General features: G+C 39.9%; 4 protein-coding genes across 7 annotated transcripts; 2 read left to right on the forward strand and 2 right to left on the reverse strand.

Moving 5' to 3' along the window:
• The first annotated feature begins 432 nt into the window (after positions 1–432).
• LOC131666507 (complex III assembly factor LYRM7) lies at positions 433–1500 on the forward strand. Its single transcript, XM_058939236.1, has 6 exons — positions 433–539; positions 723–755; positions 872–944; positions 1031–1101; positions 1204–1285; positions 1363–1500. The coding sequence occupies exons 1-6, from the start codon at positions 522–524 to the stop codon at positions 1473–1475; spliced, it is 390 nt and encodes a 129-aa protein (XP_058795219.1). The 5' UTR covers positions 433–521; the 3' UTR covers positions 1476–1500.
• Positions 1501–1597: 97 nt separating this feature from the next.
• On the reverse strand, positions 1598–10821 carry LOC131666502 (glycerol-3-phosphate dehydrogenase [NAD(+)], cytoplasmic-like). Of its 4 annotated transcripts, none has more exons than XM_058939231.1 (8): positions 9787–10814; positions 8723–8903; positions 4098–4238; positions 3886–4027; positions 3247–3359; positions 2705–2935; positions 2309–2508; positions 1598–1910 (listed from the first exon to the last, which is right to left on the reverse strand). In XM_058939231.1, exons 1-8 carry the CDS (start codon positions 9825–9827, stop codon positions 1904–1906), a joined length of 1056 nt encoding a protein of 351 aa, XP_058795214.1. In that variant the 5' UTR covers positions 9828–10814; the 3' UTR covers positions 1598–1903. The 4 variants fall into 4 exon arrangements, with proteins under 4 accessions (XP_058795214.1, XP_058795213.1, XP_058795212.1 ...); XM_058939230.1 differs by lacking the exon at positions 1598–1910 and having other exon boundaries at positions 2025–2508; positions 9787–9869; positions 10058–10821; XM_058939229.1 differs by lacking the exon at positions 1598–1910 and having other exon boundaries at positions 2025–2508; positions 9787–9869; positions 9987–10821.
• LOC131666505 (peroxiredoxin-6-like) lies at positions 5630–8676 on the forward strand. The gene is made up of 5 exons (XM_058939234.1): positions 5630–5788; positions 7775–7931; positions 8005–8222; positions 8309–8384; positions 8465–8676. Exons 1-5 carry the CDS (start codon positions 5706–5708, stop codon positions 8591–8593), a joined length of 663 nt encoding a protein of 220 aa, XP_058795217.1. The 5' UTR covers positions 5630–5705; the 3' UTR covers positions 8594–8676.
• A 108-nt stretch (positions 10822–10929) lies between the features above and the next one.
• LOC131666504 (glycerol-3-phosphate dehydrogenase [NAD(+)], cytoplasmic-like) lies at positions 10930–18721 on the reverse strand. The gene is made up of 8 exons (XM_058939232.1): positions 18565–18721; positions 16833–17010; positions 15651–15791; positions 14814–14955; positions 13935–14047; positions 13188–13418; positions 12445–12644; positions 10930–11424 (listed from the first exon to the last, which is right to left on the reverse strand). Exons 1-8 carry the CDS (start codon positions 18606–18608, stop codon positions 11361–11363), a joined length of 1113 nt encoding a protein of 370 aa, XP_058795215.1. The 5' UTR covers positions 18609–18721; the 3' UTR covers positions 10930–11360.
• Positions 18722–18772: the final 51 nt, after the last annotated feature.

The following is an 18772-nucleotide window of genomic DNA, read 5'->3' on the forward strand; positions in this document are numbered from 1 at the left end:
ATTGATTTTCCACATGTAATATTGCTTTGTTTCAGAAATAATCGATGTAGCTCAAGACAGTAAAGCAATTGTAATGTTTTTTTAATTGGAAAAGAGATAACGTCAAAATAATTTTAAATATTTTGCAGTTGAAAACTCTTTTTGCTAAAGGTAACGGCAACATGCATAACCTCTTACCAGTCTCTTTGAAAGGATACAAACTATTAAAGTGTTTCTGAATAAAACTGCGAATTCCAAGAATATCACATTACTGTTATAAACAATAAACACGTTTATTCACGATTGAAGTATAAAAGAAAAACATTAAACATAGAGTGTAAAACGCAATGGAAACTAAAAAGATAAGTACGCTGAGATGCGTCGAGTCGGTCTAGTAGACCATAAACAAAGAAGGTTGTGTTTGCTTATATATATATATACATACATATCTACATACATGTGTATGCTGCACGTAACTATAATGATTAGAGGTTATAGTCCGTTGTTATAGATGAGTTTGGGTCCATGGTTAGGTTCTGTCTATGGAGACTATTCACATGGTAAATATATATATACAGTCTCCATCGTTTTACCTTCTACCTACGAGCAGAAAATATAGAAAATATAAGTATTTCTATAGATTCTCTGGTACAAGCAAAAAACAACTTTGGCGAGCAATGAGTTGTCAAGCATGTATAATTTTTTTGTCGTTTTCATCGTTAATTGATTTTCTTTCTTTTTAGATAAAAAACATGCCAGGAAATCTTCGAAGAGAGGTAGGTTAATCAATTGACTCTATTTTTTTTCAGCGAATTCATATTCTGTCAATTGTTTTGATGCAATAATAAGGACTGCAAATATTGCTTTTTTAATTTGTTAATTGTTGTTAAAGGCATTAAGAGCTTTTAAAAAGTTGCACAAAACTCGCTTAAGGACTTTTCAAGGAGATGAATATGCCTTGCAAGGTAATTTTCTATTTGTTTCTCAACTTTTGCCATAAAATTCCAATAACCTAAGTAAATTAATTTATACTACTACTGTTACCTTTTAGTCACAAGACAACGAATCAATGATGAATTTAGGAAAAATAAGAATGTTGCTGATGAATCTGCTGTTCAAGAGGTATATCTTTGTATAGTCGTATTAATTATTTAAATTATTACTTAAATTACTCAATCTTAAACTGTTATTATGTTATCTACTTAAACTGTTATTTCCTCTCAGCTAATCAAGTTGGCAATTGATGTAGAGCATGAAATTAAAACAACAGTTGTTCAGGCAGTTGAAATAGAACCAGGAAAATTTGGTAAAATCAATTTTGATTGTTGTAAATTAAATTTTTTTATTCTATAATTCTATGTAACATTTTGATATTATATACAGAGGTTCGGATTACTCCAGATACTGTTAAACTAAACAACATCCCCTTTGGTCAACCTGTTGATAAATCTCAATTCAGGCCAGTACCAAAATGCTCAGATCCTTCAGTAAAGTAACCAAGGATAAAAAATGTATTTAATCGTGTAAATAACCAAATGTAATATTCACAACAAGCTGTAGATAAAAGGAAAAAAAACGAAATTCGTACAAAACAAGGTAATAAAATAAAATAAGTAGGAAGAGTTAGTGCACTTTATTTACAAGAATCATCAAATAGCTGTGCACTAAGGCAGAGATATATAGATACAATATACATATATTTACAATATGTAGGTTTAGGTGCAAAGGTGATTGTTAACGAAGAGACGTAGTACAATCATGCACAATCAGCTGTATATAAATAATTTATACATATCACATGACGAGCGCGCTCAATCGCCTCTCATTGCAGCGTGAATGTGTGTGTGAGAGTGTTTTTTTGAAGGCGTGCGGGATATAGATGATAATCGTCCGAGACACACTCTCGTCGGTCAGTCGAGTCGGCTTACGCTCTGAAAGAATTGTTCGGCAAGACGTGAGTATAATATGATTCTCAATCTCTTTTGATAACAACAGCAACAAAAAAGGCAGTGAATAATACTGTTCCACGTAGTCTCAATATGCAGATAATTCAAGCTTGCGTTTGTCTATATATCAGAGAAGGATATGATTAGAAATGAGGGGAATGTTCACGCTCAAATCTAACGATGATTTACAATAATGGAAAGAAAGTGACGATGATACAACTAAGTCTATGAAAGGACTGGAAGAAAAAGAATTTCAGGCTAGAGCCTCGCTGTGAAAAGGTCGATTAAGATTGAAGCAGATGACAAGGCTCAGCTTGATACGATCGGGTATATAATAGCCACACGAGGAATTAAACTGATCATCATTGGAAGGAGTTACGCACTGGTGAACTGGGTGGTTGCGAATCTGGTCGATCAAATCCTGGGGCTTGAGTTGCTTCGTACAGATCAAATGAACAGCCGTGAATAGAGGGAATTTGTCGGTGGCGTTGGCTCCCTTCAGCATACCGTTCACCTCCTCGGCTGTTGCCGGACCTTGCAGTTTCTGACCGTTCAACATTTCTTTCTCCAATTCTTCGATTGACTGCAACGGCATTTCGATTAATATTAGTTTAGAGCGACAAGTTATACTAGATTCGCGCATGTTTCAAATTATGATTGAACAGCGCGCACAAAAAGCAATGGCAATGGCTATTTCTAACGGTAAGAGCTTGTAAAAGAATTTCTGAGCGCGTGGCATTTGTGCCAAAAAGCTTAGAAGATATTTTGGTACCACGTACCTTGCCGGTCTTGACGAAGGCCTCGGAGACCTTGCGATTTCTACCACCGTAGCAGGTGGTAATCAGATCGGCAACGCCGCAGCTCTCGAAGAAAGTGGATATTTTGGAACCACCGTGGAACATATCCACGTATCTTACCATCTCCATCAATCCCAGCCTGATAACTGCGGCTTTCGTGTTGTCACCCAATGCCAGACCATCCACGAAACCTGCTGCGCAAGCGACGATGTTCTGTTGAAGGGAATATTGTTTTATTTATTTTTTATTTTAGCGATAGTTTAATGTGATGAAACTTGTGGACGTTGATTATTACATATTTATATCCGAAGTATATTTTATTGTAAATTTTATTGTAAGATAAAAGTCAAGAAAGAATTTTCACTGTTTTGTTAATTATTCTACGATTACATTTTGCTGGATCAAAAAAAGCATGCTATATTTTTTATAAAGTTACAATCAACAAATCAATTCCCTGTCCAATTATTTTTTTAATTATGGAAGCAATATAAACATTCGTGAAGTATATTTAAAAATATACTTACTTTAAGAGCTCCACAAACTTCAACGGCCTCGGTGTCCTCGACGACCGTCACCCGGAAGTTGGGCGTCTGCATGCAGTCCTTCATTATCGGTCCCATCGCTTTGTCCTTGCAGCCTGCGTATCAGTTATACATTACGCAAATAGATCATACAAGTCATATTGATTTTCGCGAGCTGGCGAATTCGTAAAACCGCCGCGCTCGCGAAGGATATAAGCCATGTTTGCGTTACTCAATATCGCAATCTTATACGCTTCTTTCTATTTTTTGTTCTCTTTATTTTCAATTGAACGCCGTATAGATACGTACTTAATGACGATAAATTCGAATAATCGTAGGAGAATCGTTATGTGTCGTTGGTAATAAATTCGAATATTTTTTTTTATTGCGAGAGTGCGTTATGCAAATTTTCGCAATCAATCACAAATTTATGAACTTTTACATTTGCATAATATGTCAGCGGAGAATAGAAAAAAAAAGCAGTCTTGTAAATGAGCGTAAGCACACCGAGCTAAAACTCGATTACGTAACTTGCGGGGATATGTGATTCATCCGGCGTGAATAATTAGGAATTCTCTCGAGCGCGCGATCGTTTAGTAGTTAACTAAACGATCGAAGAAAGAAAAATCTACGTATACTGACCAATGGTAGTCTCGCAGAAGTGTTCCTCGGCGACTTCGTTGGCAAGATTAGCACCCATGAGAACGGAGCACGGGATCTTGAGCTTCTCCTCGATGATTTTGGAGATCAATTGAATCTTCGTACCCTCAGCTGGCGCGAAACCCTTCAATGACAAAATCAATGATAGACTTGAGAGACAGAAGCGAGCTTTTCTTTTACCAAATTACTCGTACCTTAATGAGTGATAGGCCGACAGCGGTTGGTTTGATTTTACCAAGCATAGCGGCACACAGTCCAGGGATGAACTGATGCGGTACCACGAAGATCAGGATGTCGGCTTCTTTGGCCGCTTCAACGGCATCTGGCACGGCGACCTATGCGCATATTACATTCCAGTTGATTACACGAGTTAAGATGTTTCTCTAGTTTACACGGACGTTATGGATATATATAAAAGCCAACGATGAATTTCTAACGACCGTTGGATGATTTTAGTTTGAAAATAGGATTTCGTCGAATCGACAAAATCATGCGTCGAGGGATATTGTTTGTCACAATAAAAATGTACGCGCTCGCTTCCACCGCATAGTTATTACAATAAGGTAAGGCACATTTCAACGAAAATGAGGAAAACAGCCAGCTATAAAGCGATCGATTGAGAAGAAGAAAAATCGCAGAAGCTATTGTGATCTCCGGTCAGCGAGGATGAAATTGAATAACGAAGCTGTTAGCTTAGAACTAATTTATACACGATGCTAGCTACCTCAAGCGGTTTTTATTTTTCAAAGGGTTTACCCTCGCCGTTGGTATAAATCGACATTTTTTTTTTCTCCTCGACGGGCGATAGATCAGCAAACTCGAAATTGAGTGCTTACAATAATGCCAAGACAGCGCGATCATGATTACATCCAGCTGAGGACGCTTGCTTTTTACCCCCCCCCCCCCCCCCCCCGGTCCGGTGACTTATACTAGCCGACGAGCAGCGATAACGAATTGTGAAAGCGTGCGCTGGAGAAACTATTGTCCCAGATCGATTTGCCCGAGCGCGCACACGTCGGCATTGAAAAAAAAAAGACATCTGAATATATGTTGACGTTGTTGCAAGCGCGACAAGCGTCGTCCGCGACGAATAGGAACGCACGGCATCGGAATGCAAACACCAAGCCGTAATCAGCGAGATCGAACGCATTGTGTACATCCTCGGTCGCATATCGATTGGTTTTTCACCCCCCCCCCCCGTTTTGCGGAGTGAATGCCTTCGATGAAAATTCGATGCTTCGATGCCCAGTGGCAAATAAGTGCCCAAACAACGTAGCCAATATTTTTCCGCGGCGAGCTTGCGTAACGTGGCTCATTTGAATCGATGGCAAATAAAAGAGCGAGAGACGACATCCTCTTGACAAAAGCTAAGTTGACGTACGCCGAGTAAGATTGAAAGGACGCCCGTTGCGCAAGCTTCCCTCGGTGCAAAGTAGCTTTCGCGCGCTAGCGAAATGCTTTGCGCTCGGGGCAGTCGATTGCGACGATCGGTATTTTCGCGAGATCACCGTCGTCGCAGCGAAAATCAACGATTATTAGGCTCGTCGAGACGCGCGTGTGGGAGTATTGCCATGGGGGGGGGGGGGGCGACATCGAGGGAAGAAGCCCAAGCGAGGCGGAGGCTTGGCTGGCGCGCGCCGCGACGCGTTTGAGGTAGCGCGAGCAATAAACATTCCCCCCGCTACTCGATCCGACGCGCGCGGCATTTGTTGCAGCGAGCCGCGAGCTAATAAAAGTCGCGCCCAGCGCGCCATGGTTGTTCTGTGCGCTGGAAAACGCCAACGGGCTTGCAATTGTTCGCGATGAGGCTGAATTCCGTCGTTCCGAATTTCCAGGCAGACAGTACGTTCGGGCCCATTGATTTTTACGACTGGCAGGCTAAATCGTGAGTGTTTTTCTTGTCGTTCGAGGAATTGTTGTTAACTATCGAGTGTTAAGTAAGTGGAAAAAAACGGCTGTTCTTTAGTTGGTTCATTAGAGCCTTGTGCTTTATTCAGCATTCGCGTGCTTTGTACCTGGATACCGATGTCGATTGTTGTTTAGGACTTACTGTTTCTCAAAGATTGAGAAACGTAAAACTTTTTAAAAACGTTTTTTAGAAAACTTTGAAATTTTTATCGATTTGGTTGAATGAAAAAAAGAGCACTTTTGTTAAACAACAACACTGTTGTTAAACACGTCTTTAAAATTATATCAACGTTCACTCGTTTTTTAAGTCTCCAGAGTAAGCTGACGTTTTGAAAACATTTGTTCAATGAAATTTAGAATAGCATTAAATGTTTGTAAATGTTTGAACAATATTTTAAAAACAGGAAAATCATTCTCGGAGAAATAACACAATGAAAAGTCCAAAAGTCTGCAAGGTTCTAAGACAAGATTTCAAAAAGGGCATTTCGTTAGATTGAACTTAGTACGGATCTGACGGCCTAATATTATTTTTGAATTTTGTACACCCGCGAATTTTTAGACAAATTGCAGTACAATTTCATTATATTATTTTTTTTAGCTCCTAGTATCGAGAATGAAACTCCTATTTTAAAAACATTTTGATACTGTTTTAAAAACAATTTTCAAACGTTTGGATGTTCCAGACGATACAAATTTTTATTGAACGAATGTTTTCATTTTTAAGTCATTTTAAAAACGTTTTTTCACCAAAAATTCGCAAGCACTTAAAAAAAATTTCCGTACATTTTAAGTTATTTAGGATATTATGATTTTTTGTATGCCTTTAAAAACGAAAATCAATTTTATTTTGTTATGCTGTGAATAACAAAGAGGAAGCGACAATTTTTGGTTTTATCGTCCATCACAAATGAATTATTTTCAAATTCTCTAAGGATAAGAGTATATTAAACTAGTTAAAAGTGGATATAATTCATAAATTAACCGATTAATTCAATACAAAATTATATAACGTAGAAGTACCTGCTAGAGAAATAAATCGAAATAAAAAGAATTTTTTACAATTAAATTTTTCTTTTATTTGCGACGTATTCCACAACAACTGAACCTTAGTTTTCAAATATCGTTGAAGAAACGTCATCTCGAAAAATTCGTTTATCGTAAACTATAGTATGTACGTTTGTAAAAAATGAACAATCCTAACTATTCTCAATCAAACAATACGTATCAGTGCAAGTTATCTGGTCAGCGATCGTAAAAAATTTTTTTTCTCTCCAAATGTAAATGCACAGTAGAGTCGTTCAGCGAATAATCATAGAAATTATGTTCTATCCTCACGTTCACAGTAAAAAAATAGGTCAATTGGAAAACTCATCTTCGCTTTTACGCAATCGCGCGATGAAAAGTCAACAAATTTCTCAAGACTAATTCAATACTTTCCACCTATTATCTGCATAGTTACTGCATTTGCATTTGGTTGGCCGATCAAACAAAAGTCTTCTATCAAACAAGCATTCCGTCTAACCGAAACCGGCGATAAGATAACGTTAGCCGCGCGCGCACGCGAAGAATATCAAAAGAAGTGTAACGAACGTGCCATGCATGTCGCGCCACTGCATACCTAGATACGTACTCGAAGAAATTCGCATTTACTAATTGCATAACGAGCCGCGGCATTGATCTTGGCACGCAACCTTGATTTGCCGTTTTTGGATCGCACGACGCCGCTGCTGATGCGTTATTATTATTACTTCTTTGAGTCGCGACGATCAAATTAATTTTAAGCGTCGCGCGGAATTTGAATTTATAGCGAAGCAAATATATTTACGCAGGACGCCGAGGAGACAGCGCAGTCGTTATCGTTACACTCGCGACGATGTGACAATTATAAATATGCTTTATCGCGATCGCGTCGTGGATTAATCCACGTAATCGAGCTAATCACGTGGAACTATGCGAGCTGCAGATGGGTGGTGCTGTTCTCGCACCCAGCGGATTTCACGCCGGTGTGCACCACGGAGTTGGGCAGAATGGCCGTGCACTCGGCCCACTTCGAGAAGCGCAACACCAAGGTCCTCGCGCTGTCCGTCGACCAGCTCAACGACCACGTCGACTGGGTCAACGTACGCACTCTCCTCGCTACAGCCATGCCTGACCCACGGCCCTCACGCGTTCGCCTGTCTGTTCCTGTCGCAGGACATCAGGTCGTACTGCCCGGACATCCACGGCGAGTTCCCCTACCCGATCATCGCCGACCCCGACAGGAGCCTGGCGGTGCAGCTGGGCATGATCGACGAGGAGGGCAAGGACGACCCGATGAACGCCGTGACCGTGAGAGCGCTCTACGTGATTAGTCCCGATCACAGGCTCAGACTGGCGATGCACTACCCGACGTCGACTGGTCGCAACGTCGAGTGAGTACTTCAGAGTCCATCGATCGACTCTCGATTTGGCAACGAGGGGATATTACATCTTAGTCGCTGCCGCGTGACTGTTGCAGCGAAATCCTGCGAGTGATCGATTCGCTGCAGCTCGTCGACAGGAGACCCGAAATCGTCACGCCGGCCAACTGGACGGTAAGAGAGACAGAGAGAGAGAGAGAGAGAGAGAGAGAGCGTTCGCTGACGACTTGACCGTTCTTTTTGTGTTCCCGCAGCCCGGTGACAAAGTGATGATCGTGCCGACGGTGAAGGAGGAGGACATCCCGAAACTGTTCCCCGAGGGTGTCGACCGCGTGAGCATGCCGTCCGGCAAGGTCTACGTGCGCACCACTACCAACTACTGATCGTCCACCCGACTGGCTTTTTCTATTATCTCTTTAATCAACTGTTGCGTTGTTATGCTCAATAAACTGAACCCGCTCCTCTCGGCGTCCGAGCGTTTTTGCAGTACACACACACTCACGCATACTCACGATATTAGGCGGAAGCTTGTGTCCCGGCAGGTACTTGACGTTCTCGTGAGTGGTGTTGATGATCTCGGTCAGCTTCTTGCCGTCGATCATCTCCTCGTACACGTACATCGTCACCTTCTCCTCGAACTTGTCGCTGAACTTGGTCACGTTCGCTCCCACGATCTTGGCGATCGCCGAGCCCCTAATTTTTATCACCGTCGTTTGATATTATTTTTATTATCGCATTTGCATTGATTTTATGGTTCTGCCGTTGGCAAGTCATGGCCAATGGTGTATTATATGAATGTGTCGGTAATAAGTGTCGTGTTAAGATCGACGTCACAGCTTAGCATTGTTATCTGGTAGACTAACGGTTGGTCGCATAATTCTTGCGGACGCGTTGCCAAAAAGAAAACGAAAAATGAAGCACGCGGAAATAAATCTTATAGTCCCGGTAATTGGCCAGAGCTTTTGCTACTGAACAACGCGCTCAATCGCTGAATCTACCGAATCGAATTTTGGCACAATCGCAGATTTGCGTTCGTGAAAATTTGATTTGCGTTCTGATTCACGTACACCGCTTTCTTTCGTAAGCAGTCAAGCTGTATACTCAAGATGTAAATGTATAAATGGTTAATCCACTTATATACGTAATTAAGTTTCTACAATATCGAAAGAGTCCGAACTAAAGAGCGTTTTGCACATGAACGGTCCAGTCGGGCGGCAAACAGCGTATTATCTCTCGAAAAATAAAGTCGTATCTCAATAGCTGCAATAGTCGATGGCGAGAGCAAAATGCGTTATCGGCATGCAGTCTCGTCGTGGCATGTATACGAAGCGTGCGAGGACAACGTCAACGAAGCTAAGCGATTTATGCAATGGGCCGAGCGTCACCGCGCGTCGAAATAATCCGCGGCCTTCGAGCGCTATTACGCCAACTGCCTCGCGACTTGTCTTCTCGTCGCTCGCGCCTTTGTAAAGCTTCCGTCTGCGAGGCTGTGAGACGGGGGGACTTTTTTTGTTTTTTTTTGTTTTTGTTTCGATGGCTCGTGTCGCTTCCGAGCGTTGATTTGTCGATCACTCACCAATTGCCACTCCCTACGATGCAGATCCTGGTCTTCGACATGTTGCCAAAAAATACAACAAACGCACGCCGGATGAAACTTATCTGCTCGAATACAGAATTGGCGTTAAAGTGCGGTACTGGTGGATCCGCGATAGGGGATTTTCGGAGGAAAGGCAACTAAGCTATCGGATAGCGATCTCGCACTTGGCAAGTTCTTACACGAAACGTCACAGAGAAACAAAACCGAGCACTCGTATGAACGTCGACGGGGAACGAGGCTGCGTGCGTACTTTGATATTCGTATGATGCGCAAGCTTGGCGGGTTGAGAGCGGAGTGACTGCCAGTTGAGCGCTCGCGACGCCCGATATTCGTTGCTCTGCGCTCCACCTGACCTTAACGCCACCGCTGGCCGCACATCAAGGATCGTCAGCGTCGACACTTCCACGTTTATTATTAGTCAATCTTCGAAGCTTCGCACCTGTTATCGAACTCAGCTTTTTTCCGTTTGTTCTTCCTCTTTTGTCGCGACGCTCTTCCCCCTCGATCAACACAGTCACGGAGCTTTCGCGTGATCGTCGATGCCGCACAAGTTTACGCCGCTGGCTGTGTCTCATATGCGGTGGATCTCATTTTTCAAGTTCAGCTTGCAACATTGCCCTTCACTGCAGGCTAACTGGCGGAACCCTTAGTCTGTCAATCGTCGCTTTATTTTTACTTCCTTCCTAACTTTATTTATTTAGCTTCCGCTATCAGTTTGATCAACGCTGTTGTGTAGCTTGACAGGTTCAAAATAAATCATCTTTAAAAATTAGAAAGTTGTTGATAAAAATGTAATGAATGATTGCAAATCGGTTAGTATTTTGGCTATGAATGAATTAGTCAGTTTAGCTATTTGTTACAATTGATCGATGCTCTAAGTCACCGTATTCATATCAGTATAATTTTTTAAAATAAATGATAAGTTTCTTAGCTTGTTTATGATTGAAGGTATATGAAACGGCTATAATACTCATCAAATGGTTTTGGTATTTCAACAATTACATTGTGTTCATTCGAACGCATACAAATACATTAATAAAAATTTATTTAAAAATGAAAACATGTGTCATATGGAAAATCTCTATTTTTTTTATTCCTATAATACAATTTATCTCGTGTATATTTCATCTAACCGGTATTTATGAAATAGAAATTAAAAAGTATAAGAAAGTATTTGTGAGTAACAACAGCTTCTTTTGCACCGAAACCATTATAGAAAAACAGTTATAAAACTATAATTTAAGGAAAAAAAAAACATCCACACCTCATCAAGCTCGTCAAAAACGTAACAAACTTAAAAAAGAATAGTGTAAAACTAAACAAAGTACCCTGATGCTATACATTGACTGGATGCCATGTGTGTAAGTTGGAAACAGCTAAGCTCTAGGGATGATGATAGTGATGATTAGATAGTATTATGGCTTGTATTGGTGAGCTTTGGCTTTGATTCAATGACACTTTCCCATGCTATGCATATGCTATGGCGATGATGACGATTATTTTCGAATGGAACACATTTTTCAATTTTTTCTTTAGAGTCTACTCCACAGTCCTCAGAGGTGACTTTTTGGTGAATTGGTTTGCTGGGGTTGCTGTTGCTCAAAGTCCAAGTCATCCCTAAAATTTTGATGATCAATAAAAAAATTCAAAAAGTATTGATGAAATTAAAGGCAGATTGTTTAAAAGAAGTTTTCAGATTGGAGTAGATAAGATGTTAGTAAATTATGAGAACAGTTGTAATAACTAATAGTAATAATGTATTTTCATAATGTTAATCAAGTACATTTCAGTTACTTACAACAATGCCTCGCATTTCTTTAACAAATGTGAAATACATTTGATATTTCTTGCTGTCTAACAATATCAGATATCCAATTTTCAATTAACCAACAAGAGTAATCCAATTAAATCAATAAAAATAGTTAAAAGTAATTTATACGTGGTGCATTTTTAAGAATCTTACTTTCTAAGTCGTGTAAATTTATTTCGAGGCAAGAAACTTTATTAAGCGCATCATGATTTAAACACTAAATGTAAGTCTACACAGTTAAAAGTAACCTGGCCGAAATCTTAAAAAGAATTTCTGGTTTGTGATACTGTTTTACTCAGTTTTTTAAGTGTGCTAATGCACTTAAAATCTATTTTATTTATCAAATTTAAACTTTCGTAATTTTCTACGTACTTCTACGAGAGGTATTCAACGTGAAAAATAAAAATCCTCGCGTCATAACGATCGTAATACATTTGTGTGCAATTAGCCCGCTGGTATTCTAAAAATATAAAGTAATAAATGCACCATTAACAACCGCATATACATACGTCTGATATTTTGAGTAAAATCATTCCAGAGGGAGAGAGAGAGATAGAGAGAGGAGAGAGATATATAGAGAGTGAGAGAGAGAACGATAAAGAGTTCCTCTACAGCACCATTAGTACAAATGAATACATAACTTTAGGTGCAAAAACAAATATATACACGCTTATGTACACAACATTCCTTGACGCCATTTACGTCGATTGTTAACAAAAGTCATCAAACTGACTCTACAATTTGGACAACAATAATCCCCGTATAGTAAAACGAAAGAGAAATACGCGAGGGGTGCATGATGTAAAACTGCCCTTTTGGTCGCTTACATGTGCTCTGGATGGCTGCGAATACAGTCGATTAAATCCTGCGCCTTTAATTCGTTTACACAAATTCGATGGATCGCCGTGAAAAGTGGAAAACGGTTTTCCATGTTTCTGGCCTTCAGCATGTAATTCACCTCCTCGGCGGTAAAGGGTCCTTGCAATTTTTGACCGTTCAACATTTCTTTTTCCAGCTCCTCGATGCTCTATACAGAAACGTAAAGTTGGTTGAAATCTTCCAATAGTGGAGAAAAGACAAAAGATTTAAAATAAAAATAATTTTAGAGACTTTAAACATTTTTCATAAACGGATTTTACATGGAAATATAAAAAAATTCTTTTTTCTGCATTTAAATCGATACATCAACGATAAAAACAATAGAACACAACTACTTTTATACTTGGATAATGAATACACTAAGGCTTAAAAAATATCATTTGTTGAACGACAATATATCATAATAAATATACTAAGACTTAAAAATATCATTTGCCGAACGTCAAATGTATTTAAGAAATAATAATGAAACTTGTTTAAAAAATGATTGGCCAAGTGACATACAAATTAAAAACATTTCGTTATCGCCAAAATAGATGCAACTCATGTTCCACGATGAGACTGCATTATATTAATTTAATATGTAGCGATTGAACGCGCTCATAATTAATATCGCTACTGCAACTTAAACTAAGCAAACCTATCAATAGAACTTGAATATCGTCCAAGCATCACTAGACTATCGACATACCTTGCCGGTTTTGACGAAAGCTTCTGAGACTTTACGGTTTCTACCACCGTAGCAAGTTGTAATTAGATCGGCAACACCGCAACTCTCGAAGAAGGTTGCAAGTTTACCGCCAGGAAAAAAGACATCCACAAACTTAATCATCTCCATCAGACCCAACCTGATAACTGCCGCTTTTGTATTGTCACCCAGGCCGAGACCATCTACAAAACCAGCTCCACATGCTACGATGTTCTGTAAGATCATGGATTATTAAGGCTACCATTCTGAAGGGAACAGTTACATTAGAATTAGATGTGGTTTGACAGAATTTTGTTCAATTTGTTAAGATTAACGTGTTGCGTGATTTACAGGCAATACCTTATGTAACGTATATTTATTTATACAGTAAAAATCATAATAGCGGACTCATTAAATTTTATAGCAATTGTAGTTTTGATGTTGTTTTATAGTATCAACAATACGAATCGGTACAGTGTTTGATGATATCAATAGTAGTGTCTCAACCGACGTACTAAATCGTCAATAAAAATCACAATTAAACAGTAATTTGATTATTTAAAAAATTGTCTGTCAATTTGAATAAATAAAACTATCGATCCCGTTATAACCGAATACAGTGCCGTCGATGCAATTCTCGCATCGTTCAATACACAAATTTCTGAGCATCAATAATTTCGATTTAAAGCACGTCAGGCGTCGGGTCATTCACCCGTGCGGTGCATTGTATGCAAGAAAACGAGCAAATACCTTGAGAGCACCGCAACACTCGACTGAGTCGACATCAGCAACCACCACTACTCGGAAGTAAGATGTCTGAATGATATCCCTCAGCACTAGAGCTTTCGCCTTGTCCTTACAGCCTAAAATTGTGAAAGAAAAGTAGCGTTAAAAATTGGCTAAGCCATACGTAGATTCACGAAAATGCAAAATAGAGACGGACGACTAAATGCGTCATCGGCATGAAAACGTACATTATTGTGGGCGCAAACTTATGCGGCTTCGCGACACACAGAGATATTGTGTAATTCAGTGTCGACTGTTATTTTTTTCTTCTATTCGTGTAGTACAATTTTTTTTCTTTTTTACTGCAGTGCTTATACATTCGGTTTGTTTGCTGACGAAAACCGACGTTGTTTTGACGCTTTCTTTTGTGCAAGTTTTGCGTAATTAAATACATAAGAGCGTTTCAAAAATGTTCGTTGTTACAGCTTACATTACCTGCTGAGCAGTTAAGCTTGTTTCTCAGTCGACTACATTCCGGACTTCTAGCGTTATGCAAATATTATTCGTAACAGGCAAATGAATAAACGTACTTTTTTTATGATCAATCTAAGAATCAACTGAGCTAATTAAAACAAGAAAAAACGTAAAAATCCAATGTCACGAGGGTAATTAAGGTATAGTACTATCGCAACAAATGGAATAGTCCATAGTACGATTCATAAATCATTTTCTATTGACTTTTTATCAGAGCCAATAAACCGATACTCAAGATAATTCACTGAATTTTACAATTCGATCGAAAGAATCTATACAAATAAGTATACACGCTCTAACTACTAAGCAAACGACAATCAGATTGACTAAATCGTTGGTTCAAAATTAAACGAGCGTGATTGGCTTTACCAATGGTGGTCTCACAGAACATCTCGTCGGCGACTTCGGACGCAAGATTGGCTCCCATAAGGACGGCCATTGGAATGTTAAGCTCTCTGGCGATGATGTGAGAGATGAGCTCTATACCACCACCCTCTTTCTTGTCGAAACCCTGTCAAAGGAAGGTTCACGATTTATCAACAAAGTTGAAATATTCATTGAATTCGCTCACAGTAACTTCATTCATTAAATTTTATCGCTAGGCCTTGCTGTTTTTTTTTCTCCAAAGAACGCTCTCAATGCGTAACTACTTCTACGGCCGAAAGTGGTTTTTATTTGCTGTATCTATATAAAAAACCTTTTATTTGAATTTTTTATTCTAATGCTATAGATATTGGAAAGAAAATAAATTACTTTGAGAATTTGTATAAATTTCTTAGAAATTATATAATACTCTTAAGATAAGATATTGGAAAGAAAATAAATTATTTTTAGAATTTGTATACATTTCTTAGAAATTATATAATACTCTTAAGGTAACAACTGAAATATCGATAAATCACTCTATTTTGGTTGCATACATAAAATATAAAAAAAACGCTTGCATGAGTTGCATAGGCAAACATTCGCGACTTTTCATGTCAATTCAAGTAAAAACAGGCATTTAAAAAAGGAAGTAAAGATTTTTCTTGACAATCAATATCAATTATCGCAAACGAGTGCGATAAGAAAAAAAAAAAAGAAATGAGCCGTCGAAGTTCAAAAATAGTGGCGGACGCGTCACTTGCAAAGCAAAAATAAATTGACATAGAGAGCTTAGGAAAACGAGTCGCGCGCGTCGGTGTTTATTTACGGCGAGCGGTATACCTTGATGAGCGAGAGTCCAATGGCATCTGGTTTGATTTTGCCCAGCAGAGTGCTGCATATCCTGCGGATGAACTGATGAGGAACCACGAAAATCAGAATGTCGGCGTCCTTTGCTGCTTCCACCACGTCTGGCACTGCCTCCTGTAATCGAAATCCACCCAATAAATATTATTCCTGGATAGTCGTGAAAGATTTATACTAAATTATAATTGTCGATCGAAGCACACGGAAAGAAAAAATTCGTTCTCTTGTTGAAGGGTAAAACATTGCCGATTCATCGGATGAGTGTGATCGTCTGAAAAGTTGCTGAAAATTTAATAAAAGCCTTTAGTAAACTTTAGCAAAATATCCCTCCTCGAAGATGCTAAATAAGTTCGCGAGAGAGATTTTTCCTTTTGCGATGATTATGCCCTCCCTCAACGAACAGTAAACGCGCATTAATTCATTCGAAAAGCTTCTCTCTGTCGCAGGCATGTGAATATTCAACACTCATTAATTGTTTTTACAGCAAAGTCCAATTGTGACTCGTCGCTATGAATGATAGGGAAAGCGTGTGTGCATCGAGAGGCGCGACCTTGGCTATATATAAAATTACACGCGATCGCGACTGACGTAATCAGATTCCACGTAGAGCTGTCGGTTCAATGGTCAGTATACTGCAATTTTTTTCTCCCTCTCACGAGAATGCCAATTCGATTGGCAGGCATGACTCCGCAATTGTGAGTTGCCGGTGAATCGGAGATGCAGGCGAGGACGAAAATCGGAATCGATGGGAAACAGAACGCGAGGTGTGATCACCGAACGACATCGGTGCGAGTCTCAAGACGCGCGACGCGATTGCGTGATAATACGCCAGAGAAAGCCTGCGCGTAATCGATATCAATGCGGGTCACGGCCAAGTGCACTCTGCGCAGGTGTGACTTGTTTTTCTTTTTTTTTTTCTTTTTCGGAAAAAAATTCAACGACGAATTCGAGTAACTTGATGTAGGTCGCGGCTTACGGCTGGACTTTGGATCACGCTTTCGCCATCGCACTTTTTTTTCTTCGTTTTTTATTTCGCACAGTCACTGTCGCGTTTATCTACCACCGTCGAGATTCACACAAACGTTATTTCGTTAACGTGGCTTGCAGACGGCCTCGTCGGATTTAATTACAAATAGACGTAAAAGTAAAATTACTCACGACGTTCTCGGGTATTTTGTGTCCTGGCAGATACTTGATGTTCTCGTGGCTCTCGTTGATGATTTCCGTCAGCTTCCTGCCATTGATGATCTCCTCGTACACGTACATGGTGACGCGATCCTCGAAGTGATCGTGCGCTGCTGCATTTTTACCGACAATTTTGGCGATCGCCGAGCCCCTGCAAACCGCAAACGTAAATCATAGCGGTTTCCATATTCTATTATTCGATTGTTCATTTCAGAACAAAAAAGTTAATACTGCTTTGTCATTCAAGAAAAGAAAAATCAACTTGCAACTTTTACACTCCGTGCTTTATGAGTACGTTTTCATAAATCACTTTGAAAGTCATATAATGGATAGTGATCATTTTGAATCAATGACTACAATGAAAATTAAATACATACTCTGCTAGAAAATCTCGTGAATTACATTCATGCTTTAGTCACGAAATTGTGGTTTTTTCCTTTGCGCAGAAGAAGAATAACGAGCTAAAACCAAAGTCCAAACGAGTAAAAAAAAAATGCGATAGCGCCGACGATTTAATTAGCAGCGCCTGACGCATACTGTAACTGGTTATCTTGAGAAAGTCGAATTCATCGAAATCTATCATCGTTAAATTCGGCGCGGAACACACAAACGAAAATCGAGAAGTTTTACACGCGCGAAAGCTTGCAAGTGGAAGGTCAAGGCCACGCAGCAGCCTTCGCCGCTAAAAATGTTTCCTTGCCCCTCCCCCCACCCCCGCCCTTACCTGCGCCTGCGCGATTAGTTTTCTTCCGAAATCGCGGACGGTAAAAGGAAAACCGATAAAGGATCCGTGAATAACTTCCCAAAGTCAATGCTTGCTTGCATGATCGATGCCGCAGCTGCAACCGTATGACCAGGGAAAAGATCGATTGATGCATTACACAACACGTGACGTACGCGTGTCTTGAAAAAAAAAAAAAAAAAAAAGAAGAAAGCAGACGAAAGTGGTTTTTAATAAAGCGCGCTAGGGGCGGCCGTTGCATAACACCTTATTGGCCAGGTGCATCCAAACTATGCCGGGCACTCAAGTCAAGCTGCGTAGGTGTGCGTTGGCGAGCAGGGAAAAATTGTAGAGCGCGTGATAACGCGTGTGATTGCACGTTAATTCGCGCCTGTGTGCCTCGCCCAGGATATAATCTCGTACGGCGCGTGACTGTAACAACTTTGGACTTGAACGATAATGATCGTCATAAATTTCAACGAGACCAGATACTTTTATTATCGCGCCAGCCCCGTCTATTTCACGACTGGAACGTTGTCATTTGGTCAGGAAACGTATGCAGAATTAATTCTTTTTTTACTTCTCGAGATATAAACTTCCGCTTAAAAACTGCAGGCTATCCTGTCTCGTGACATGTTACAATAATACATCGAATACATTTATCACTGCTACAGATAACAATGTCGGTATAAGGTGCATATAGTCTAACAACTATTTATAAGAATACGTCTATACGCGAGACAGTCTGGCGGGATGTAACCTTGCAGCTTCGGAAAGCTCCTAGAATATATCCTAACAGAAGATCATTCTTTCGTTGCTCGGAAATCAAACTCGATAAACTCCTATTGCACAATCGGCTGTTAATTTCTCGTGAAAACGTATGGAGATATCGATAAAACGAAAGCTTGGAACCAAAACAACCGCATTAACCTCAAATCTACGTGTGAAATCCATAGTGTGAAATATTAGAAGTAATGTACTTACCAGTTGCCGGAGCCGATGATGCAAACTCTGAATTTCTCAGCCATCTTTCACAAGTTAATCTCGAGTGGCGAGCTTATTCGACGCGTTATTTGTTCGTACGCGGACGGTCGATTATTATATATATATCTCAATGGAACGACACGAGGCGTGCGACTGGTGCTGGAGGCTGGAGGTGAGCGGAGCGCTAAGCACAAGCAGACTATAACTG

This window comes from Phymastichus coffea, unplaced genomic scaffold, assembly GCF_024137745.1.
Source record: "Phymastichus coffea isolate CEN01 unplaced genomic scaffold, Cenicafe_Pcof_1.1 PCOF00059, whole genome shotgun sequence".
Taxonomy (NCBI): Eukaryota; Metazoa; Arthropoda; class Insecta; order Hymenoptera; family Eulophidae; genus Phymastichus; species Phymastichus coffea.